Source organism: Ictidomys tridecemlineatus, chromosome 1 (assembly GCF_052094955.1).
Source record: "Ictidomys tridecemlineatus isolate mIctTri1 chromosome 1, mIctTri1.hap1, whole genome shotgun sequence".
Taxonomy (NCBI): domain Eukaryota; kingdom Metazoa; phylum Chordata; class Mammalia; order Rodentia; family Sciuridae; genus Ictidomys; species Ictidomys tridecemlineatus.
This window is the reverse complement of record NC_135477.1, coordinates 240638143-240663790: the sequence shown is the minus strand read 5'-3', so window position 1 is coordinate 240663790 and position 25648 is coordinate 240638143. Positions and strand designations below refer to the sequence as shown.

Below are 25648 nucleotides of genomic sequence, written 5' to 3'. Positions count from 1 at the left end.
CATATTTTGTTTGTTAGTTACTCCTCAACTTTGTTGAATGAAAGCTGTCATTGACACTATAAATAAGAGACTAGGCTGTGTTGGAATAAAACTTCACAGAAACAATCAGCTCTACATGGCCTACAGTTTGCCAGCCCCTGTACTAATGCATGAAAAAAGACACATTTTTCTGTCCATTCAAATAACCTCCTTGACTGGGTGTGGTGTTGCCTGTCTATAATCCCAGCTACTCAGGAAGCTGAAGCTGAGGATGTTCCTGAGTTTGAAGACTGCCTAAGCATTTAGTGAGAGACCCTGTCTCAAAAGCAGAAACCTCCTTTTTTCCCCCAAAAGTGATATTACTGTAGTTACACGTAGAAACAATTGAAAGTTTGTTTCTCCATAAAATTAATATTGGAAACATACCAGTATGCTTTAGTTTCTTACGAAAAATTAATCTTTTTCCATTGAAAGATTTTAGAAGCAAAGTTATTGGGATTTCTAACATAGTTCAGCAGCAGCATTGATATTCTCAAGCAAGAGAAAAGGGGCTTGGCCTGTACGTCTGTTATTGTTTGTCAGTAATTGTTTCTAAACAGTGCACACTCATACTTAACCATTGCCTGTGTGTTTCTCCAGTTCAGTCTGTTTCTAGAGCCAGAGGATAGGAAAAGTAGTAAAATTGCATGGAGCAGGTGTTATCTAGAACTGTCTTCTATAAAAGGTATTGCTTGTAGTCTCTTACAGTGGGAAAGATGTGTGTCTATGGAAATAGTTATTCCATGTGATAGGAGCAGTATTTCATAGGTTATTGTCATATTGGTTAAATACTGTCAGAACGCAGAATCAGGCAGTGTATTTTTATAGTAAAATGTAAATATTGTGCAAAAAATTAGTAGTTGTTTTTTCCTTTTGACTTATTTATAATATTGTTTAATTGATGAGTGTTCCTGAAAATAACCTTATCTAGTGTAGTACTCTTAACAGAAGTTTACTAAACACATGGTTTGTGCTAGTGAAGTATTTTATGTTTCATTTTGATCTCCCCAGACTCTAGTTACCAGTCTTTACTTAATAGAGAAGAGGCATAGAGAGGATGAGTTGCTCAGTCTCCCATTATCCAATAACTATTCAAGCTTTTGATCCTAAAGTGATTGAGTAATAGTGATGCATTCAACTATAATTTTTCCATTTTATTTGGGCGTGAGGAGGGGGATTCTTTAAGAGACAGAACCAGAACAACAGGCATGCAAAAGCTTCACATAGTGGTGTAAATAAAGATCCTGGTGTAATTTACATATGTTATCTTTTTGGGGATAAAAATGGAAGAAACATTGACATATGTCAAATGGCTATGAATGCCACTGGCCCGCTGGGAAGCAGGATTGAACGGTGACTTCTGACTCACACCACCACTTTGTCCTTCCCATTTTTTGTGAAGAGATGGGTACAATAATCTTTTTAAGCCTAGTAAACCCCTGAATTTGGTCATTACTCAAAAGAAAATGAAAAGGGCTGGTGTCTTGAATGGTGTGGTAGCAGCACAGGACCAGTGAGTGGTGATACCTAGCTTGAGGTTGACAAGGGTCTATGACCACTGGGCATGGCTATTCTTGCCTCAGCAGTTTGGAAATGGTCAGTCACATGTTTATGTGAGGTGTTTACTTTATGAAGTTAAATTTTCAACTCCATGGCCTCTCCATCTTCCATTAACTTATTGTCAGATGGTACTGCTCCATTTAACTTCATTTAGATCAAGATGACTTCAGACTAAGGTCTGTCAGCCCATTGAGTCCCAGGGTAATATATATGACTGTCTTGTGTAAGTTCTGCACAAATGTCATATATTTTTTAATAACACTGGAAAAGTTGTATTCATAACCTTGCAGGATATCCTTCAGTAGGGTGTGGGTAAAACAGATTAATTAAATTGATATACACACTTTGTTAGCCCAATGTTGTATAGGTGTTTACTCCTAATAGAATAGTGGTATAATGTAACTCCCACTAGCGTCATTACATACTGATGTACGACTTGCTTTTAGAAACCTTTCAGAATAAGTACATGTTATTCTGAAAGGCTTCATTGTACAGCTTAGTTAAATCTCCCGGCTGGCTGAGTGTGGTGGTGCATGCCTCTAATCCCAGCAGCTCAAGCCAGCCTCGGCGACCCTGCCCTCTAAATAAAATATTAAAAAGGGCTTGGGGGCTGGGGCTGTAGCTCAGTGGTAAAGTGCTTGCCTAGCACGTGTGAGGCACTGGATTCAATCCTCAGCACCACATTAAAAAAGTGTCCATCTACAACTAAAAATATTAAAAAAGGTGGTTGGTGGTGCTTGGGATATAGCTCAGTGGTAAAGCCCCCCAGGCTCAATCCCTGGTACCAAAAAAAGAAAAAAAACACCTCATTAGTTGACATGTGAGTTATGCTTATATTTCTCTTTATTACAGATAGTGTTGTATGTTTTTGTACGTTTGTCTTGATGTATGATGGAATTAATAGAAAAGGACTTGATCAAAGAATATTCTTTGAAAATGTAAAAATTAAGTTTTTTAAATAAGATTCATATTAGCTTCTTTGCTTTTACCAATAATGCTGATGTTGGCTTCCTTTTACCCTAAGCAGATAGAAGATATTGTCAACCTGGCCTTTGCCAAGCTAATAGGGGAGATTTAAGTTGTTTTAATTATGGAGGAATTAATTATCATTACTGTCTTTATGGTAATTTGTATTTTCTCTGAAAATACACACACACACACACACACACACACACACACACATATATATATATATATTTTTTTTTTTAAGTTGCTGGACCTTTATTTTATTCTTTTAATTTTATGTGCTGCTGAGAATTGAACTGAGTGCCTCACACATGCTAGGCAGGTGCTCTACCACTGAGCCACAACCCCAGCCCCCACCGGTTCATGTTCTTTATCTGTTTTTTTTTTTTTTTCCTAATGGGCATTGATGTTATTATTTATTGATTCACCAGGACTTAACCATGTGTTTGTGATGCAGTTGGTTTTCCCAGTCTTTGGAGCTAGCTTATGGTAAGTTTTTACTTTTCTTTCATTAGTATTCAGAAGTATAAGGTACACTTCTCAAGCATGGAGTTAATAGAATTAATTAATTAATGATCTTAATTCTATTAAAGCCGTATGCCTGGTGGTCAGATTTCAGAAAGGTATAAATTTGGAGGAGGTACAACTAAATTAACAAATGAAAACTGTAGATACATTTATATGCAAACATTTCATTAAGATTTTGATTAAAATCCAAATGGGAAAACATAAATATATAGATTTAATAATTATTTTAACACAGATATGTTTATAGCTATCACTAAGGTCTGAAAATAGAACCTTTCCAGGCACCCTGAAGCTTGTGTCTTCCTCCCAGCTATCTTCCTAACTCATAAGAGTAAACACTTGTCCTGACCCAGTGTGTATCCTTAATAGGTTTTTTCTGTTTTATTCCTTTTTTTTTCATCTATGCCCTGTTAAGTTTGTTTTAATCTATAGGTTCTTCCCTGCATCTCTCTGGTTTTTCCTTTGCAAAATATTTATTGGTGAAATTGGATCAATTGTTCTGTGGAGTTTTCTTTCTTTTTTTCTTTTTTATTAGTATCTGGGATTGAACCCAGATGCACTTAACCACTGAGACACATTCCCTAACCCATTTTAGTTTTGTTTTGAGACATGTCCTAAGTTGCTTAGGACTGGGCTAAATAGTTGTTGAGGCTGACTTTCATCTTGTGATCCTCCTGCCTCAGCCTCCTGAGTTGTTGGGACTATAGACTTACAGATTCCTGTGGAGTTTTCTAAAGTTTAGATTCTACTATTGCATCTGCATGGTGTAATTTAATATGTTTCTTTGATTTTATATTTCTCACGAATTGGTGATTGGCTCTGGAGGGTTCATGACATTCAGTTTTCTTTGTGTGGTGTGTACTTCCACCAGGGGACAAATAATGCCTCCTTGTCTCTTATTTGGCAGTACTAGCAGCCTTGCCATTGAATTCTTCGATCTTGTGATTTTCTGCAGAGTGGTGCTTTTTAAATTTTGTTATTTCTTCTTTATTCATTAGCTAGAATGTTTCTAAAAAGAAAAACTTTACATTACCTTTGAGTAAAGTTAATACAAGAAAGGTTGGATAAATTCCACAATAGTCAATTTTCAAAATACACTTGTCTGTCTTTTCCAAAGAATTTATGGAAAGAAACTGTCATCTATATAATTGTCAAATTGTTATATATATATGTGGAATATAATGTTTTGATCTATGGATACATTATAGAAAGATTCAGAGAAGCTAAAAAATTAGCATGTCTGTCACCTCAATAACTTACCTTTTTTTTTAATATGTGGTGAGAATGTTACCATATCAAAAGTCTGTTCTTACAGCATTTTTGAAATAGATTACCCCTTTAGTCACCATGCTGTGTGGTGGATCACTGTAAAACTTATTCTTCTAATTGAACTGAAATTTTGTATTCCTTGATCAGCATCTTCTCTTTGCTCAGCGTTCACCTCCACACCCAAGTGTCTGGTAATAACCTTTCTACTCTCTTCTGAGATTGACTGTTTAAGAATCTACACAAAAATAAGATTATAACAGAATTTTGTCTTTTTGTGCCTGTTTATTTCACAGCATAATGTAACATTTATATGTATTGATCTACCATGGTTATCTTTATTAATGCTTGGGATTACCTATCTGTGGCCAGTGGACCCCTCTTCAGGGATCCTTAGTCTTTCTGGTACAATCCTAGTCATCTTTAATGACCTGGTACAGTCAGATGTTCTAAATTCGTTTGTATGTTTTCTTCCCCATACCCATAATCACTTTCTTCAAAAAGCTGTGATTTCTTCTGGCATAAATTGGTATTTTAAGACCATAATGTGGGCTTTCAGAATATTTACTATTATTGCCATGGTCATTGCTTCTAGGCAAAAAAATTGTGTTTTTATAGGATATATATATAATATTTATAAATTAAAATGAAACACAGAGTTTGAGTTTGGGAAGATGAAAAAGTTTGGGAGCTGATGGTGGTGATGGTTTACAATATCAGTAGCTGAATGTCACTATATACACTGACACTACAGTATACAGTATATCGTTGTATACTTAAAATGGTAGGACTATCTGTATTTTACTATGATAAAAAAATAAATACAAATACTTTAAGGTTTTCCATCTTTGATCTATGAAGCTGTATCTCTACTTTTCCATATCAGGAATCCTAATTCTCAAGGAATTGGGAATTATCAAATTAAAATACATAATTATTAATTTGCTTTGTATCTTTACACTCATGATATCCTCAAAATAACAGTATTGCCACAATATCAGCAATATATGATTACTGAGAGTTAAAATATTATATTTACCCCACCACTGCGAAAACAAAACAAAAACTTTTTTGTTGTTGTTGTTTTTGAGTTGGGTTTTTTTTCTTTTTTTTTTTTTATTATCTACACATGACATTACAGTGATCTTGGCAACACTTTTTTTTTTAATATGCTCTCTTCATTCCAACCCTTTTTGTAGTTAATGCTGCATCTGCATTGCAAGAACAAAGTCATTAAGTCTCCTTTGACTGTTCCTTTGATTTTTTTTTAAACTCTGCAAGTATACACAATATTTAATGCTTATCACCATTCCTGATGTCACAGTCTATCGAGTCATTTAGGTTGTCTTCAGAAAGGGCTTGTGAGAATAATATTCCCTAAGATTTTGTATGCTGATGGCAAGATTCTTGGATCACATTTTCTTTGAGTATCTTAGTCCATTTTGCCCATTGTCTCAGATGTGTAACACCGATAAAAACTGAACAGTAAATATTAACCAATTTTAATACATCCATCCTTGGAATATTCACAGAATTAGAAACTTGGGATTAATGGGTTAACTTTTTTTAATATTTATTTTTTAGTTTTAGGTGGATGCTATATTTTATTTTTATGTGGTGCTGAGGATTGAATCCAGTGCCTCACGCATGCTAGGCAAGCACACTACCACTGAGCCACAACCACAGCCCAAGTGTGCTCTATTTTTGACAAAAAGCATTGCTGTAGAGCTTTGTGAATCATGATTTTGTATCCCTCATGAGTGCTTTCTTGTTTTTGCCTGAATTGCCATGGGATTTTCTTCCCTGGTATTTTTCCAACTTTAAGAGAGGATGTTTTGGTCTTGGTGTGTTCTTTTACTAAAAAGTGTCAATTTTCTTTTTCTAGTCTTGATTTCAGTAAAATTAAAGTGTTCTGTTTCCTTGTTTGGATTATCTCTTTGGGGATTCCTGTCATATACTCTATTTCTGTCAGTTTTGCTTGGGTTCTTCTTTCTTACTGATCTTTTCAACATTTCCCTCCCGTTATAGTCTCTTAAGGTGTTATTTGTGTTTATTCACCAAGAATAATATTTCTAGTTGATTCTTCTGAAATCATTTAATTTTTTCTTGAATTTTACTACATTTTAAAAATTTTTTATGTTTGTTATTCAGTCATATTTTGTGACTTTTTTCTTCTTCCTTTTTTTTTTGTGTGTGTTACTGGTGTTGAATCCAAGAGTGCTTTACCACTAAGCTATATCCCCAGATCTTTTCAACATATTTTGTTTTGAGACAGAGTCTCACTAAGTTGTCAAGTCTGGTTTCAAGCTTGTGATCCTCCTGCCTCAGCGTCCTGAGTCACTGGGCCTATAGTGACTGTACCTGTCTCAGATCATTTTCTTGATGTACTTGATGCAGGTTCTTAATAGCTTCCTATGCGTCTCTCTTGTGTGCTTGTTTTGGTACCACACTGGGGAACTGAATTCAGGGCCTCATGCTGGGCAAGTGCTCTACCACCTTGCTACATCCCCAGCTCTGGTGTACTTTTGTGTCTGCAGATAGTGTATTTGCTTCTCATGTTACTTTTTCTTATCATTTTTAATGGGATTTGACCTTGTTTATATTCTGTCTCTGGTTCTTGAATTTCTTTTCCTATTCTTTTAGGAGAGAGATGTGAGAGTAGCTCAACTATTGTCTAGCTCTTATTTGTTTTGGTGGAGTGTTCAGATATATGGCTATTTGATTTCTGCCACTGTCCCCTTACCTGTTTTCATCTGATTCTTATTCTTGTTCCCTGTTGTTCTTGTCCTTCTGAACTTGGATTCTATTTCCCGTGGTTTCTCCTCATTATGGAGTCTGAGAGTGCATAGCTTGCATCAGCCCTTTTCCTCCTTCATCCCACCCAGTTCACACACTTGGTACTATGAGAGGGTGAAAAACTTGCAATTTCAGCTGCAATTTACTGTGGTTTTTCTGTATCAGTTGTGTGCATGCACCTTTTGCATGTTAATATTTCTCTCTCTCCCTGCTTTCTATTTTCTATTCTTTTTTTTAATACCCTTTTCTTTACCTGTTATTTATTCATAAGTAAGACCCTTGCTGACTCACATTTGGTAGAATTAGGTTAAGTTCTTTATAAGCCTGCCATTTGGCCCAAGATTGGTCAGTAGCTTGTTCTTCATAGCTCTGTTTGAGTATTTTTCAATAAGTCCCTTAGGCCAAGAGAGGAAAGTTGTATCCTTGCTGATATGAATCTTTTTTTTTTTTTTTTTTTTGAACCCAGGGGTGCTTAACCAACTGAGCCACATCCCCAGGCCTTTTTGTATTTATTTAGAGATAGGGTCTCACTGAATTGCTTAGGGCCTCCCTAAATTGCTGAAGTTGGATTTGAACTCACAATCCTCTTGCCTCAGCCTTTTTGTATTTATTTAGAGATAGGGTCTCACTGAATTGCTTAGGGCCTCCCTAAATTGCAGAAGTTGGATTTGAACTCACAATCCTCTTGCCTCAGCCTCCCAAGCCACTGGGATTATAGGTGTGCACCACCGCACTCAGCCTGATGTTAATCTTTACTGAGGTTCTCAGCTGTTTCAGGAGTATCAGGAGGAGGGTGTGGGGAGTGGTAGTCACTGTGGCCTTTGTCAATGAGTGGTGACCTGGGGCAGCTAGTGTCTTATTGAGCCAGTTGAGTCCTGTCATTGCAAGATCCTGACTGAGGGAAGCTTCCCTTGGGTCACAAAACATGAAGATGACTTGGGTGTAACCCGCTTCTTTAAGGGTTTACCTTCTGTAGACCCCATTCTTCAGGTTAAGTGTTTTGGTGGCATTCCTCAAAACTCTCATACCACTTTTGCTTTCTCTCATTTAGAGAATCGTTTCCCATTCCATTGTTCTTCAGTTTGGTCTTAGGTTTTATTATACAATGAATATCATAGTTTTCCACATTCATAGAATATGTGATGTCAATTTCCATATTAGAACCAAGTTTCCAGTTTCCTTTTTTAAATTTATTTATTTGTTTTGTTCTTGGTACTGAGGATTGAACCTAGGGGTGCTTTACCTCTGAGCTACATCCCTAGTCCCCATTTAAAGATTTTTTTAAGACAGGCTCTCCCTAAGTTGCTGGGTTGACCTTGATGATCTTCCTGCCTGAACCTCCTAAATTGCTGGGATTAGGGGTATGCACCATATCTGTAGAGTTTTCCTGTTTGTATTTGTTCATTTCACACATCAGTGGGTTTCAGGGAAGAGAATTATATAAATAGATATTCTCCTGAGGAAAAATTACCCAAGTAGGGGTGGGCTGAGCCAATATATTTGATATATGAGCCAATATATCAGAGCCTTATATTTGGGATATTTTGGAACTTTAGGCAGACTGTGGTGCATATGTCCAGAGAGAAGACTAAATGGCGCTCATGGTAGGTTTCTAGGTGACAGTTAAGGACTGGGGATAAGGATACCAGCTGGGAGATAGTAGGCCAGCAGAAAGAGACCCACAACCTTGGAGCTCTACCAGTAGAAGGAGCTGAGTGAAAACCCGGAACCCTAGAGTTTCTGTAGTCCCATGCTGGGTCCCATTCTTAAATTTCTATGAGATTCCATCTTGCATTCTTCCTTGAGCTACTCTAGGTTGGTGTCTGCATCTTAAAACCAAAAAACGCCTAAATAAAATAGATGCTTTTTATTTCACTCTGAAATAGGATCCCAGATGATCCATGTGTGAGGGGGAAGGTGAGTAAGTAGGGTTTCTGAGAAAAATAAAGAATACAGTCATTGTGAAAAATGAGAGAAAAAACTGACAAGGAAACAGTTGCTGAGCAGCATCAAGGGCCCAGTTGAAGTTGGAAATTATAAATTTATTGTGGCAACTTTTGGTGTGTGACAGTCAGGAAGATCCAGGACTTCTGTAAAGACTGGTTAGTGGCACACAGGATCTAAAGTCTCTGGGCTGTCCTTTGCCATGGGGTCTGGTCTGAAAAGAGAAGGAAGTAAAGAAAGGATAGGATTCTGATGGGGAGAAAACAGACAGTTGTCAGAGGAGTAAAGGCCTTGTTGTAATTGAAGCCAGGAGGTGACCAGAGCCAGGAGGTTGTGGTAATGTTTAAGATGTTAAAGGCAGAGTGGTTTTAGATTCTGTCAAAGCTCTGATTGTAACCATGAAAAATAATGGCTAACTTCAGTTATCTTGCCTTTGTACCTCTCACCTATTTAGGTTATAGCAGACATTGTTTATCTTGATATTACTCTGTAAATATAGAACCGCTGGGGAAAAAAAGGCCAAGTAGTAAGCAGAGTGTTTATTTTTTTAAAATTACTTAAAAAAGTTGTTTACAGAGATGTGGATTTACATAACTTGGCAAGAACATTTAAAAATGTACAGGCTATTTCATATTATTGCACTTACTCTTTAATATATAAGGCATTTTATTTTACATAAATAAAGGATAATGTATAATATACAACAAGTGTGGTGCCAATAATTGTCAAACCATACAATTCAATGAGATGCATGTGGGAGGGTGGAAATAAAACCCAACCTCCTCAGCTTTCACGGTATATTCTTGCAACTACGATTTACATGTTATGACACATTTACCCTCATAGCTTACTGTGAATGACTGACCAGTTTAAAAAAAACAAACGAGTTTTAGTAGGACAATACTATAGTGTTCACTTCAGGAAGCGTGGGAGCTTATTAGACTAATTAGAAACACTAGTCATGCCTTGAACACTGAAGACAAATAAATAGCTTTCTATCTCTCAGGATCAAAATTCAGCTTTTGCTTCTTCCCTTAAATTCCTACTGTTGGTCAGGGAATCCTTCTGGCATGATGGAATAGAAATAGCTGATGACCTGGTATGAGAAGCCAGAGGTCCACCCTTGTAATGCCATTGCTCTAGAAAGTTCTGTCTGTTCACACAGAAGTGTGCATTTCTTTACTATTAGAGTTTTATGATGGATTCTACATTTCTTAAAGGCAAAGCTGTAAAAGTAGAGGCAAAAAGTGGTTTTCAGTATTGACTTCAAGTAGTCTGTTAATTTTTAGGCAAGAAGTAGAAACCATGAAATTGACCCCAGAGACTTCAAAAATAATCTAGCATGCACCTTGCACTGACTTCCTATAATATCCTACCTGTAACTGTAATGAAAATTAGAATCTAAGCTTAATCAATCAGGTTTTTCTAGCTAACTGCTGCACTATATTTTCCTTTGCATAACCTGTTGAAAAATGAGAAATCTGGGCTCAGACAAGCCAGGTATTTTACTCCCATCTGAGGGACCTCACTGGGCCAACTTCACAGATCTTTAGCAGAATTGGTCCTCAGAAAAATGATGTATATAGATGACAGCTCAAGTATCTCCATGATCTGGGACTTATAGCCCTTTACCTGGCTGTAGGTTATTTTTTAAAATCACAACATAAAATCTTAGAATCATGCATGCAGGTATGACAAATACAATCTCCACCCGTATTTCCAGGATTCAATGGGCTGGCTTCTTACCACCCGAGGATTTAAGTTGTAAATACTACATACTCCTTCACCTTGACAGTGACTCACCCTGTTTTTCCATTTTCTTTCTCGTTCTTACATTTTGGTAAACAAAGCTGATGAGGCTTTGGAATTTAGGAAAATACGGTATAGTGCAAGGGGAGAAAAGCCAACTTTGTCACAGGGGAATGGCACATGGGATAAGAATGGGTACTTTGAAGAAGCTTATGGCAGCTGGGGGGGTGTTCACAAGCAGCATGAGTCACATTCTTCTGGAGGAAAATACTTTTAGCAAAAGGAAGAATTTGCAAAACAGGAATATACAACAGCAACAACTTCAATCATTATAGAGTTTTGTTATACCAGGTCAAGAAAAGAGATCCATTAACTAGAAACGTCACATTTCTTAAGTGTGCTGGGAAAGCAGAGAAAAACCAACCCAAAGTTTTTCTCAAAAGAATTAATATATGCTGCTCAATTTGGATTTGTAAATAGAATACCTTTGCTTATAAATCTAAGGACACTAAAAAGATACTTCTAAAAATTTAGTTGAAATGAGTGGTTGGAGTGCATGAAATATAGAAGTGGAAACCCATGGCTGATAGTGTTGTCTGCTTTGTGTTGTCCAGTCTTGAATTTAAGCACTTATCCAAGACAGGTTTGAAAACCAGATGCAAGGTGCTTTCAGATCTGCAACTCCCTGCTCCTGTAGGCAGTGAAGCTCTCGGCTGTTTAGTGCAGTTTTTGGAACTGTTATACTGTAAAGCAGCCTTTGACTTAACCTTGGAGAACTAGAAGGTGATCATTACTTCATAGTCAGTGACCCATTGAATTGAACTCTGCACCCATATATTGTACATTACACTAGTTAAAAAATATTACTTTCTTTATTTTGCCTTTTCATTATTTAGATAATTCCTGAGCTCAGCCTAATGATTAGGTCATAATTTCATTTTTTTTTTCTCTAAGCCTTATTTTCTTTTCAGGATAACATGTATAGACTTACAGCTCTTCCTTCCATTGACTGTGCCTAAAAGCATGTCACTTACTTAAAAAATTATATAAAACTAGTCTTTTCAGCTGTGACATTTGTGTTACCCATCCGGTCTCTCTGCACCAGGACTGTATGTTGGGAGAGGTGGCAGGAGGGAAGTGAAGGTGTATCTAGGTGTTTCAGATGAAGAAGAGCATGTCACCTCTTGTGTCCTCAATGCAAACATAAACGGAGGGCATAGGCACTGGAACCAAACGACCCCTGCAGGCTTCCAGAGTTCAACTTCATTGCTGCTGCAACACAACAGGTCAGGCTTCGTGGAAAAGCAAAAAAATTGGAGATTTTTGTAGTCTCGTCTATACTATTTGTCATTTCAAGAACCTGTCATTTAAAGAAGTCATTCTGATTTGCTAAAATGAGGAAAGAACTGAGAAAACAAGAGTCAAGTTGAAATTCATGAATTCCGATGCTTTCTAATTACTAACTGCACCGGTCCTTCTGGAACAGACTTCATAATATTCCAGGCATCAAAGTGCATGAGCCCAACCAGGGGCTTCCCATTAATAGCGAGAATTTCATCTCCAGCTTCTATTGTTCCAGCTTGTTCTGCTGCACCACCTGTCAGAACAAATACAGAATGAGGGTTTGGAAATTTTATAGCTTTCCAAAATTTCTAAAATTTAAATGAGGAGAAGCTCTAAATGATGTATGCCTATATTCTTAAAATAGGGAACTATTTCTTAGGATACAAAACACAAATACCCATAAAAATCAGTTGGATTACATTTTAAAAAAATCAATTTTCTCATCTCCCCGCCCCCCCGCCATCAAAATACAAGACAAAAATAAGCGACTGACAAGGGGGTGAGAATTTAAATGTATTCAACAAAGGGTTAGTATCCATTACTAGATGAAGAACTACAAACCAATAAAACAATACAAAATGAAAAAAAGTTAGATAAAGGAAATCAGTAGTTAAATAGCCAGTGAATTCAGGGAAATAGGCTCAACTTCCAATTGTTAACAGATATTGGCTGAAACATTCAAATTCTGAGAAGCAGGAATCATCTGCTCACCAGTGACTGGAAGCTACTTAATTGATTCTCTGCAAACAAATATTTCTTCATTACAGCTTTTTGTAGGTTATAGCAAATTCATGAGCTTTGAAAAAAAGATTAAGCTTTCTCCACCTACTTTCTTGCACATATACATCGAAAACAGACATCACATTGAAATGCACATTGGCTATAGAATCATTTTATCATGACAAAATGACATCAAAAAATTCCAAAGTATGAAAGTAAAAATTCATTTTTTTTAGAAATCTTAATTAGATCTCAAAAGACTGAGTATGTATTTCATTGTGATGATCTGAAAGTCATTAAATATTTATACATAAAGGCTTTTTTTTTTTTTAAAACCAAATTTGATAAAAATACAGCCTGGAAGAAAGTAAGTCCAAATCTAGTCCACCCAAGGACAGAAACATTTTCTATGGGAATGATAGAGGCAGATATCATAGAAGAGTCTAGGCCTCACATCAGCTCCATAGTGGAACAAAGAGAAGGAGCTGGTTACAGTCACTGCTTTTTTATAAATTCCTGGAGGAACCAGAGCACTGTTGTTTGGCATAACCAGTTATAGTTGTGTTAGTACATCCAATATTCCTGTTCTAGAATATTAACTGAAGGCCTCAAGAAGGTTATATGAAAACAAGTAATTTGGAGTCTTCACCTGGGTCTAAACAACATGGAGTGTTCCAAACAACCAAAGCAGAAGCCTATGTTAGTGGGATGCACACCTACGGGGCACACCTACATGGACTACAGCTGCATTGTGGTCTCCAGTCTGTGTCTATGGGCAAGTTACAAATTCCTCTAAACCAGTTTCTCATCTGCAAAATATGGTTACAGTAATATCTGCCCTGTTATCTTACTAGGTTGGTGAAAGGACTGAATGAGATGAACTACATGAAAATCCTTCAGGAAACATTCCATGCTGTGCAAACCAAAGGTGATACCAGCTTTTGGACTTTAAAGGAGTGAGAAATAATCTTCTCTTTGGTTTATACATATGCTATTTTAAGGTTGATATTTCATGAGGCCAAACAAATCCTAATTGAGCAGGATAGGTCTCTCTCCTCATTTACTGAGTTTTAAAAAACATCCTTTGGGAATCTGGCTTTTATGCTATTTCCCCAAATCATCTTCCATAGGTTTTCTTTGACACTTTCTTAGGTTCTTGCTGCTGTTATTATGAATTGGTATTAAATGGAGCAGAATCTGCATTTGGCTTTTTTTTTTTTTTACCCAGTTTATGCTGTTTTTGAGCTGGTCTTAGTTAGTGTTCAAAGATCTAATGTATTTCTTAAGTTGCCGTATTGCTTTCCTTTTTTTATGAATTTATGTTGTCCTTCGTTCTGTTACAGAATGGTAAGCTGTTTCATGGCTTCATATTAGTAAGTCCTACCACATTCCCCCCCGAGAGATGATCCAATAAGTGGTTCCACTAGAAGGAACGAGGGCTTTCTTTTCTCTTCGTTCTTGACAACATACGAGATTTGTTATTTTTAGCCAACCTGACATTAAAAACGATTCCTGACAGTTGTCATAATTTTCATCCCACAATTAATTTAAGTTTGCCCTTCTCCTGTGTTTCTTGGCCATTTAGGTTTTTTAACATTTGTTAATTTTCTATGCTTCCTTGTAACCTGAATTTTTAATTTTTATTATGCCTGGGATTGAACTCTGTGTCTCTGGTATGCTTGGCAAGCATTGTACCACTGAGATACATCCCTGTAAAATTTTTTTCTTTTAATTTTGAGACAGGGTCCTGCTCAGCTGCCCAGACTGGCCTCGGATTTGTAGCTCTCCTGCCTCATCCTCTCAGCAGCTGGGAATATAGGCATGTGCCCCTGGACCCAGTCTAGTTGTTTTTTTTCCCCCCTTCTTTTTCTTTCCCTTCTCTTTCTCCTTTTCTTTTCTGCAGTTACTGAACCCAGGGCGTTGTACAGACTAGATAAGCACTCTCGTGCTGAGCTATTCCTCTAGTCCTTTTAAAGAAGTTTTATTTTGAAACAGGAAAGTTGCCAAGCTAGCTGGAACTGGAGATCCTGATGCCTTAGCCCCTGAAGTAGCTGGGATTCAGGTGTGCACCACTGCACTAGATGGTTTGTATTTTTCTTGAAGTTTTTTATTCTAGACAGTAACCTTTTTTTGATTAAATACAATAGATGTTCTTCTAGTCAGTCACTTGTATTTTTATATCTGCTCAGACTTTTTTTTCCCCCCATGTATTAAACCTTCTGCTGTCAAAAGTGTCACATAATGACATTTTGGTCAGTGACTTGCTGCATATACAATGGTGGTACCATAATATTACATCACCTAGAGTGGCGTGGCTGTCTTAGTGTAAGTTCACTGTGGTGTTCCTGTGGCAACTAAGTTGACTAGTAGTGCATCTTTCAGAATCTATCCCTGTTGTTAAGTGACATATGATTGGTTTTTTAAGATGGTTTTCTGTTATGTTGAATAAATCTTCCCGTGTGAATAAAAATAATGGTTATTGCTAATGTATGAGAAGTTCTGTTGATCTCTGTATATTGATTGTGAACTCCTCAGTTTGGTGAACTATTCACATTGGCCTGACATTAGATTATCTTAGGAGGTTGTTCTTCTCCCCTCCTCCCAAACAGGAAGTATGAACAGTTTTCCAATTATATTCCTATACTTCCAGTTTTCATTTATTTTGTTTTTGGATTATGTATTGCTGAGTTATTTGGTAAAATGATGAAAGGAGAAACATTTCAGAAGAAGCCCAGACTCAGAATTGTACCAGTGACGATGTTCTAACTTTTTCTTGAGTGGCTGCTGCTGCATATAAGGAGTTAAAAAAAATTGTTTATTAATTTGGTCATGGATACAATTTCTGACCTTTAAGGGAGATACAATATTTAGTTATTTAAAAAAAAATTTTTGTGGGGGGTAATAGGTCTACACAAAAAATCGGTACAGGTTAAATTTCCCTTAACGGAAGTGCTTGGGACCAGAAGTATTTTAGATTTTGGAGTTTTTGGATTTTGGAGTTTTTTGGATTTTGGAATATGTGGATAAACTTTACCAACTGAGCATCTCTAATATGAAAATTGAAAATGCTGCAAATTCTAAAACTAAGCACAGGCTCCCCAGTCAGATTGGGTGCTAAGCCAGCTGCAGCTCTGGGGTTAGGGTACACCCTTGGACACCTTTTTAAGCTATGTCTTTTTTTTTTTTTTTTGGTATCAGGGATTGAATCCAGGGGTGCTTAACCACTGGGCCACATCCCCGGCCCTTTTTAATATTTTATTTAGATATAGGGCCTTGCTAAGTTGCTGAGGCTGACCTTGAACTCACAATCCTTTTGCCTTAGGCTCCTGCGCTGCAGGGATTACAGGAGTGGAACACCACACCACCTGCTGTGTGCTTCTTAGCCTATGGAGGCTGTCCTGTGACTGGCCCTGGATCCTTTCATGAGTTCCATTCAGCTGTTCCTCTGGAGTGATGGCTTAGTGGGTAGATGGACAGCAGTGGCCCTCCATCTTCTGTAGGTGTTACTCTGTTAACTTTTGGCATTCATGCTGGGGAACTGTTGGCTGTTTGGATTTCCACATTATTCTTTACATGATTTGGGTTTTTATATATGCAGCCTGTTTTGCCCTTGATGATGTATCTCCCCCCACCCCACCCCACCCCCACCCCGGTTTGAGGACTCCTGTTTTTAGTTTTGGAAAAGTCTTAGTTAGTTTCTCCTCATATTTCCTCTCATCTGTCTTTTCCTTCTGAAACACCTTACCCCTTTTACCCTTTTGTAGTTTAAATTGTTTCTTCTATCACTATTCTTACAAATTCTGTCCTTATATGAATTCAGTCTATTGTTTTATTAATTAAAAATACATTTGACTTTATTTTCATTAAAGGTGTGTGTGGGCATTTTGTTTTGTTTAACATCTCTGCTCCTTTTGAATACGCTCTTGATGCTTGGATATTATTCCTGCTTTTATTTTTTATTTTATTTTATTTTTCCTGCCTTTATTTTTTAATGGGCTTTCCTACTCATGGGACTCCCAGCAATGGATCTCCACGTCCTGTGTGCTCCGAGAGCTGTCCCTTGCCAGTGCTGTTAATAGTTAAGTTGCTTCATGCTTGCCTTAGCTCAGCTTTGTCTACTGTTCTGTCAACTAGATGAGTAGCGAATGCGGTTTCTCTACCTTGGTACTGTTAAGTTCAGACACCACGTAGCAGAGGCCCGACTCCTGATACGTGCCTGTCTTCTGCCTGCTGGTAGGGCCAAGGGCAGACAGCCTGTGTTGGCCACCACCCAGAGCTACGGAGCTGAACTGTTGTCACCCGCAGCTGGCTGGTGGAGAACAGATCAGCCCTTTCCTTCACAAGATGCCTGGTTCCAGTTGTCCACAAATTCAGGAGGTGCTCAGCCCCCACTCCTGGGTGGACACTGGAGCCCCAGCTTCCACTGCCTGTTTCCCATCTCCTGCTTCCTCTGGGCCACAGGGTGGCAGCCCTGCTTACCTGTCACTATGGATTTCACTTCAACTTTTGATCCATAGAGGTCCCCCCCCCATCCTTCAGCTAAGTTAGCAGAAGAGATAATTTAGTGTTCATGTGTTACTCTTGGCCACAATGGAGAACAGAACTAGTTCAGAATGTCATAAGGTCAGGGCAAATGACCATCAGAGAAGGTTATTGTGTGCACAGGCGCTCTCAGAGGTAGTCTTGGCAACTCAATGGCAGTGAAGGTCTAGATCCACTCAAAGAACTTCTAGACAGCAGCATGCCGCCAATGACTTGGGCCAGCCTCCCTGGCGCCCAGAGGCCCTTATTTTGGTTCTTGTGGCCTCTGGGTTAAACAGGTCAGCAGTTCACAAGCACTTCACCCTGTGCATTTGCTTCTTCCTCCATGTGGCTCTCAAGGTTTCCTAGAAGATGGGGTAAGGCTGAGAGTGCTGGAGATTGTTTTTTTAAAGCACAGCTTTATATTTAAGAATTTTTTTTTAAATTTTACTATTAGTACTGTGTGTCAGCTTCTCCCTGCAGCTTCAAAATTACTATATAATTATAGAAATACACCAAAGGTCAGTAACTAGTGACTAGTGGTCATTAAAATAATAATAAAAAAATCCTTAGCTAAGAACTGATGTTACTATTTATTGACTTACTTATTTTGTTAACATTCTCTTAACTTTAATTTTTTAAAATATTTTTTAGATGTTGATGAACCTTTATTTTATTCATTTACTTATATGTGGTGCTGAGAATCGAACCCAGTGCCTCACACATTCTAGGCAAGCACTCTGAGCCATAACCCCAGCCCACTTTAATGGGTTTCTACTCTGTACCAACAATGTCAATACATAATTATATTACAATTATATCATTAATATAGTTATTCAGTTTAGGAATCTGAAGAGATTTTTGAAAGCTGCTCAAGATCATAAAATGAATTATCCAAGTTCACAAAGAAACCTCATCTTTACTGATCATTTCAATAAGATCTACCTCCTATTTTCATTTATATATATATATATATATATAAATAAATCTTGTCAATGAACATTCATTTTTATATATTTGTATGTGGTACTGAGGACTGAACCCTAACCCTCAAACATGCTAGGCAAACGTTCTACCACTGAGCCACAACCCCAGTCCCCATCTTGCAGTCTAGTATTTTCAGTTAGAGAGATCTTGGCAGGTGTTAAGTACTCCTGACTGGTGAGTCTGATGGCGTTACTTAGCTTGTTAGTCACCTGACAGGCTGTTACATGGATACAGCATGAGTTTTAATATATATAAAAAAACTACATGGCTGACCCAGAATAATCCCTACATGTCAAAAGCATTAAAAACATTTTAGAATTTTAAAAACGAGTGTGAAGCCAGACACAGTGGTGCATGCTTGACTTAGGAGGTTGCAGCAAGAGGATCTGAAGTTCGAGGCCAGCCTCAGCAACTTAGTGAGACCCTGTCTCAATGTGAAAAATAAAAAGGGCTGGGGATATAGCTCAGTGGTAAAGTCTCTGGGTTCCATCCCCAATACTAAAATAAAATAAAGTAAAGTGAAATAAAATAAAATAAAAATAACAAAATCAAATCAAGTTTGATTTCCAATGGAAGGCACTGATTTTTCATGGAGACATGTGGAAATGGTAGGAGGAAGCTGGCTGAGCTTCTCCGGACATTACCTTTGTACACCCTTTTAATTACCAGGGGCCCATCTCCAGACATGGATGATTTTCCTCCATCCAGACTCAGTCCCAGCCCAGCTGAGGTCTTTAGCACTTCCACACACACAGCACCAGGAGCAGCTCCGCTTCTCCCTGCAGCAATGATATTTATCAGGATAAAAATGACAGGGTTGCTCATTGTGCCACATGCCCAATGACCCACCCCCAAATGCATTACTCCCACTGTAGTCTCCTGCCACCCTCAAGTCCTGTAACTTTCAGCAAAACCTTTGGGCTCCAGCATTCAGGCTGGTCTCCAGCATGTGGCTGCCCGCCTGGCTACGTTCCTGCTGTGCTTGCGTATTCTGCTCTCCTGTGTATTTTCCGCAAGTGTGGAGAATGCTTTTACACCCAAGCAGAAATCCCCAGAAAATACTGCTCTTGCCAAGCCCAGGGCTTGATGGTACGCATCTTAGTGAGGATGGAAATAACACTTAGGGAATCAAATTGGATTTCTTGCTAACCCTGAATTCTGTGCCGCAGAGTGTCACCATCTGGTACTAACAGCAGCAGCACCAAAGTGCCTGGCCTCACATGAGGGCTGTCATAATTGACTCAGAAGCTCCCTGGGACTGAGCAGGGCTTCCTTCCTTGCATAATGCTCCTATGAGGGGAAATCCTGCCTCCAGGCACGGCTGCCTTCACTGGCATCTGGCTCCACTGTGGAGACAAGCGTTTCCATGGTTACACCTCTTCCATTGCGAGGAACTGGCGCCCACTCTGTGCTAGTTTGGAGAGGCCAGGCTGAGGTCTGAGTAGGAATTGTAAACTCGCCTTTTAATGATTCTTCTGTGCTGTTCCCGCCAAGGATATTAGAGTTGAGTGGAAAGGTGCACTTAGTTGCTCTGGAGGCAGGGGAAGGACCACAAAGGAATTAAAGGGCCCACTTAAACACATTTGTTAGGGCGGAGGCGGAGCTAGCTAGCATCATCACCTTTGAACATAAACCATTATTGCGGCTTAAAGCCAAAGCACATGGTCTGAAGGACATTTACTAATAGGGGGAGTGGCACAATTTTTCAATGGGTGACTTTACTTCCTGTTAAACAGAAAAACAAAAAACCCATCCAGGGGCGCTCTGCCTCCCAGAATCACTTGGAACATTCAAGAGGTGCTGATGCCAGGTCCCCGCTCCTTAGCATTCTGATTTCATTGAGGAATTTTCTAGACAAAGCTTTCCAGGTATCTCCAATGTGCAACTTATCATATCAGGCCTAAATCAGATGCTGTCAGTGTTTGCCAAAAAATAACTGCATAGGACCAGGGAGCCCCAGGGCAGGGAAACCCCAAAGAATAGCAAAGAGCTTCAGCCCTCAAGGTGCTGACAGCTGGATCATGCTGCTGGGTCTGGTTCAAGTTCAGTGGTCTGGAGGTGCTACAGAAATACTTCAGGATTATAAGTGATAATAAGATGGTCTTCTCTTAAGTTGTAAATCTCAAAAACTCTGGAAGCTATTACGATTAAGTGCCAAATGTTTTCTTTGATAGGTTGAATCCCCAGGAGCCCACTGAAAATATTCGAACCACTGGAGAGTGCTGGGGCAAAGGTGAGCATCAGTTGATGAGGAAGGTGTTTCCGTGTGTTGGGAAAGGTGTCAGCTCTCTTGGAGTGGAAAGCAGAAGAGCTGAGGACACGGGAGCCACTGTGTCCGAATCTCGACAGGTAGAGTTTCTCATCTGTTCAATGGAATCAAATCCATTTTCAGCAAAATCTTTACAGATTGCTCAGGCCACAGTGAAGCCAAGTTCAGCAGAGACATTCAGCTGCCCTTGATCATTAGGGGGAGATGCTGAAAAGAAAGCAAAAGGCCCCTCCCAGGAGGCAGTGGCCTAACTGAACTCCACTAGATCTTGTCTGCCTTCTGGACTAGAGAGAGGTCATTCCCAAACGCAGAGGCGGAGGACACTGGGTGCAGTGCTTCTCTGGAGGCTGAAATCAGCCTGTGGTCAGAAACAAATGTACTTGGTGTTGAGGCAGTACCTCGCAGAGGGGCACAGAGAATCCCTTGTAGCAAACTCTTCTCGGCAGATGAAGGCTGCAGTCTGTTTTCAAACACAAAAACATGTTTGCTCTTTCATTTCCTTATGTTCTTACGAAACAGGAAAGAAAATCCCAACCTTGATGTTTCCCAGGGACAAATCTCATTCTTGAATTTCTCCTTCGATACGGATTTTCCCTGTCACAAGAATTCCTTGATTTTACTTACCAGCCACTTAAGTTCTAACAAAGAGATGTAAATATGATGGTGTCTCCTTAGGATGTTGAGAGAAGCTGCCAAGTAATTTTCAGCAGTGTGGCTTTCACTACTGAGTTTTGAACAAAATTGTTTGTAATACTTCTTTTGCAGGAAGCATCCCCAAACACTATATTTCACTACATTCACTTTTTCTGATTCAGGAACTGGCCATTATTTTTTTAATGTCTCACCAGAATGCTGGTCATTGAACTGATGATATCTTACCAGTTCCAGGCTCCAGAGACATGGTCTTTCTGGAAAGCGAACCCTTTCCATTGGCCATGGGAGGCTCCTGCCTGGAGGAGGATCTGGGCTGTTCATTCCCTTTCTTGAGGACCATGAGGACATGTCTGTGCAGCTGTGCCTGATGCAGAACCTTCAAGACGTCTCCGTGGGCTAAGCCAGCCAACGAGGTGCCATTGATGGAGAGAAGGAAATCCCCTCGGTTCACAGAACCTTCCTGAGAAGCCGCCCCCTGAGAAAACACCCTGTGGACCTGGAAAGGAGAAAGGAAAGGGGAGCAAAAGCTAGAATCCATTCATACCTCCAGGGATGCCAAGACAGCAACTGCTACTCTGTAGTGAAGACAAGTTCCTCATGACAAGTTTTCTTACTCATGACAAATATTTAAGTTGATCAAAATCATTCAGTGCGGGACGTGGAATTACAAATGTCAATACCAGCACATATTTTTTACTCAACTTTTTGTTAGTGTCTAATGTGTGTGGCATCCGTGAGGTAACAGGAATACAAGGACAAATGAGACCAATGAAAGTGGCCTTCATCATCTCGAGGCCTCTGAGTGACAATATCTTACATTATTATTCTTTGGAAAGAAGTAATTTTAGAAGTGAATTTAAGTTAGGTCAGTTGATCCTCAAGTTTTTCTAGTGCTTAAATAAGATAGTTAGGCAAGTTTTAAGGATATAGATAATTGTGCTTATATGAATTAACATGTGGTCTCTACATGTCAGACATATGTCAGTCTTCTTTGTCAATGAAAATACTATGAACTACTTCCTCCATGTTTCCATTTCTGTGTAAGTAGTAGCTAACACAACTCAGTAGCCTTTGAATGTTAGAATCTGTATCCTGTTCAATCTGTATCCTAATGGCACTGTCACTTACCATGATTGATTTTGGCTCCACATCTGTCCCTCCTGCCACACTGAATCCCAAACCTGAGCCTTCTTTTTTATTCAAGACTATGAAGCAAATATCTTCTTTATTCTAGTTAAGAGAAACAGGAAAACAATTTACTGTATATTCTCAGTGCCAAGAATGAGAAGCTCCAACTTAAATCCTCCTGTAGGGGCCCATCCCAGGCCTCGGTGATTCCCCAGCTCACACAGACATGTCCGAGCAGTCCCCAGCTCAACCTGCACCCCTCTAGGTAGTGCTTAAGTGGAAAGTTCTGAGGGTCTATGCTGTAGCTGTGGAACCCGTGGGAAGGTGAACATGAACGAGGATGTGGGCAGGGGCCGTTAAGCATTCCCACGTTTTCAAGCCGTTTGAGGCACCAGATTGTATCTTCCTAAATCTGATGATAGCACAGACTTTCACCTTGAAGGGAATTCCTTATTCTAGAATTCTTTACATCTACATTTAGCAAAGCCAATTTCAACAGCCGCAAAAAAAGATTAAGTGACAGAGGCCTTGTGTTTTATATGCTCACTTCTGGCACGTTCGGTTCCTGGATTTCAGGTGCAAATTAACTAGCAGTCCAAAAATACTCAGAATATAAAAAATAAAGTATGTTTCTGGGGGTGGTGGTGGACACCTATAATCACAGTGACTTGGAAGGCTGAGGCAGAAAGGTCCCTAACTTCTGGCCACTGCAACTCAGTCAGACCTTGTCTCAAAACAAACCCTGTAGTTCAGTGGTAGAGCACCTCTGGGTTCAATCCCTGGGAAGGAAAGAAGGAAATACCTAAAAACTATGTTAAAACTAATACTCAACTGATATTGAGACTAAAGCATTCTTAGTAGTGTCGTAGGACTAAGTACCAGAAGACTGTCCCAGTCTTGCGCATCCAAAGATATTTTTGGAATAAAAGATTTTAAAATAAATAAACTGGCTGGGCTAATTATTATGAACTTAGTTCCTTCACCCACATGTGACATGTGATTCAGCAACATTTTAAAGCTCTGCATTGTTTTTTCTTATGAAGTGATTGATAATCCATCACTTCAAGGTATAGCACTAGAACAAGAGTCTAAAAATAACCCTTAAAGATGGATTTGATGAAAGAAAACAGCTGAGACAGAAGACCAACTCTATAACAGCAAGGGAGAGAACCTGGTAGAAGAAAGTGTTTGGTCCTGTTAGGAAGTCTCAAGGGCTAATTTCCAAGCATTTTCTCTCTCTCCTAAGAAGCTGATTTGGACCAAGGCACATGTGCTGATACCAGAATGTCCTTCAGCCATACCTGTGCCCAAGCGCACATCAGTAGACAGAAGGATGTCTACTGGACTTCTAAACAAAAACGGAAACATGTGGGCAGTAAATGATTTTTGTGTAGCTTCTGGAAGGTAAAGAAATATGAATATGGAATATGAATATTTCCCAGGTATTTAACCACAAAGCGACAGAACATTTGAAGATAGAGCTCCTATAATGCAGTACTTGTTGTCAACAATATTTTAATTCATTCAAATTGTTTTTTTCCAGGGTGTGTGAGGATACCAGTGTGCTAGAAGCTGGCTAACTGGCCAAATTTTGCTTGAGAAGCTCAGCACAGCACCCCGGAAGCTAGATGAACCATGAAGTGCTCTTCCAAGGCTTGCGTGTGCTGAAGTCAGAAGACTAGGAATGGTTGTGAGATGACCTCTCTCATCACAGCACCACCAAAGGCTGTGAAGTAGTTTTGTACAGTTCCATTTTTAGCACCTGCAAACCATACTCACTGGAAAAAAAGCAAGGCAGAAAACTGCTAGTGTGAAGATGGCAGAATGAGGCGGTCTCTGCTCACCCCTCCTCTCTGAAATCAGCTTGGGAACACAATAAGAAAACAAGGGGGAAGGAGCCGGGGAGAGTGAGAGAGAGAGCGAGAGAGAGCGAGACAGAGAGAACGCGCGAGAGAGCTATATTCTGATGAAAGTAGGCTTGATCTTCAACACCAAGCCACACTGGGGATGTATATCAAACCAGAGGGAGGGAGGCCTCAGACGATGGCTGCAAGGGCAGCACTGGGCATCCTGTCCACAGAAAAAGTCACCACTGTATTTCTGGTTCCTGAAATGGGCACCTGGTGTATGAGGCTGGCTGAGACTGTTTTTCTCTTTCTCCACATTATCTAACACTATAAATAAAATGTTCGGAGCAGAGGGTCCTGGCTGAGTGTGACCCCACCCTTCCCACCTTGATAGAGATCTGAGACTGTTCCTGCATGAGATGCTTGCTTACTATAGTGACAAGTCCAAGAAGGCATCGAGAGTTGGACTACTTCCTTTCACTGAAAGTGAAAACTGCTTGGTGCCCAGGTGTTTCCTAACTGCACACACCCAAACCAGTGGGCTGAGACTCTGAAGGGAGGTGAAACTAAAAGGGTATCATCTCCCCTCTTCCCCCTGCCAGCTTATTAGCTGCCAGAGCTGGCTTGGTGGGGTGGCATATGCCTGGAACCCTAGCCACTTAGGAAGCTGAGGCAGGAGGATTGCTAATTCAAGGCCAGCCTGGGTAACTTACCAGGACACCGTCTCAAAAACTAAAAAGGGCTGGGGTGTGGCTCAGTGGTAGAGCACCCTTGGGTTCAATCCCCAGTATGGCCAAAAAAAAAAAAAATAAATAAAAATAAAGGCAAGACTGTTACTTAGATAATAAACCTCAAATAGCATCCTTTGAGTAATGTTTTAATTTCTAGAACAGTGTTTGTGGATGAAGTTAGTAAGCCAAATACATTACCAGGAAAGAAAAATTTGTTCATATTTGCATTTTCCTAATATTCAACTCTTAGGTTTCAAATTTCTATGAACAGTCCTGAGAAGCTTTTATTCTTCAGAGTAGTATTCTATATGTGATGCCATCCTCTCTTTTGTTATTGTTACATCCGATTCATTTAAAGACTTTATTTGTAATTAGCTCCTTTGTTTTATACAGGGGTTCCCAAACTCCTAGGCCTCAGGATATAAGGAGGGCTGTGTTGGTGTAACTGTTTCTTTTACCTGCAGGTGGCGCCCTTCACCAGTTTATGTGCACAGTGAAGTGGCTGGAGGGACTTTTGGTCATTGGAAGCATTTCATAGTCCTGCTTAGAAGACCCTCTGCAGACAAACTCCAAAGCTGGGGGTGGGAAAGGTGGTAACTTGCTATCAGGGAATTAAAATA

At 39.3% G+C, this 25648-nt stretch overlaps 1 protein-coding gene and 1 long non-coding RNA gene across 15 annotated transcripts in view; one reads left to right on the top strand and one right to left on the bottom strand.

Annotated features, from left to right (window-relative positions):
* Positions 1-2856: 2856 nt before the first annotated feature.
* Positions 2857-25158, top strand: LOC120885299 (uncharacterized). 2 transcript variants are annotated; one of them, XR_005727814.2, is made up of 3 exons: positions 2857-3033; positions 20574-20748; positions 23994-25158. It is a non-coding gene; the product is annotated as an uncharacterized LOC120885299 (long non-coding RNA). The 2 variants fall into 2 exon arrangements; XR_005727813.2 differs by lacking the exon at positions 2857-3033 and adding an exon at positions 13851-16387.
* Pdzd2 (PDZ domain containing 2) overlaps positions 9603-25648 on the bottom strand; it is a 354997-nt gene continuing 338951 nt past the window's right edge. For all 13 annotated transcript variants that reach the window (XM_078017033.1, XM_078017026.1, XM_078017014.1 and 10 more), the window contains 4 exons: positions 22451-22552; positions 21548-21818; positions 19044-19178; positions 9603-12424 (listed from right to left, as the gene is read on the bottom strand). In XM_078017033.1, the coding sequence (XP_077873159.1) occupies positions 12261-12424; positions 19044-19178; positions 21548-21818; positions 22451-22552 (672 nt within the window). In that variant the 3' untranslated portion in view covers positions 9603-12260. The remainder of the gene's footprint in view (positions 12425-19043; positions 19179-21547; positions 21819-22450; positions 22553-25648) is intronic.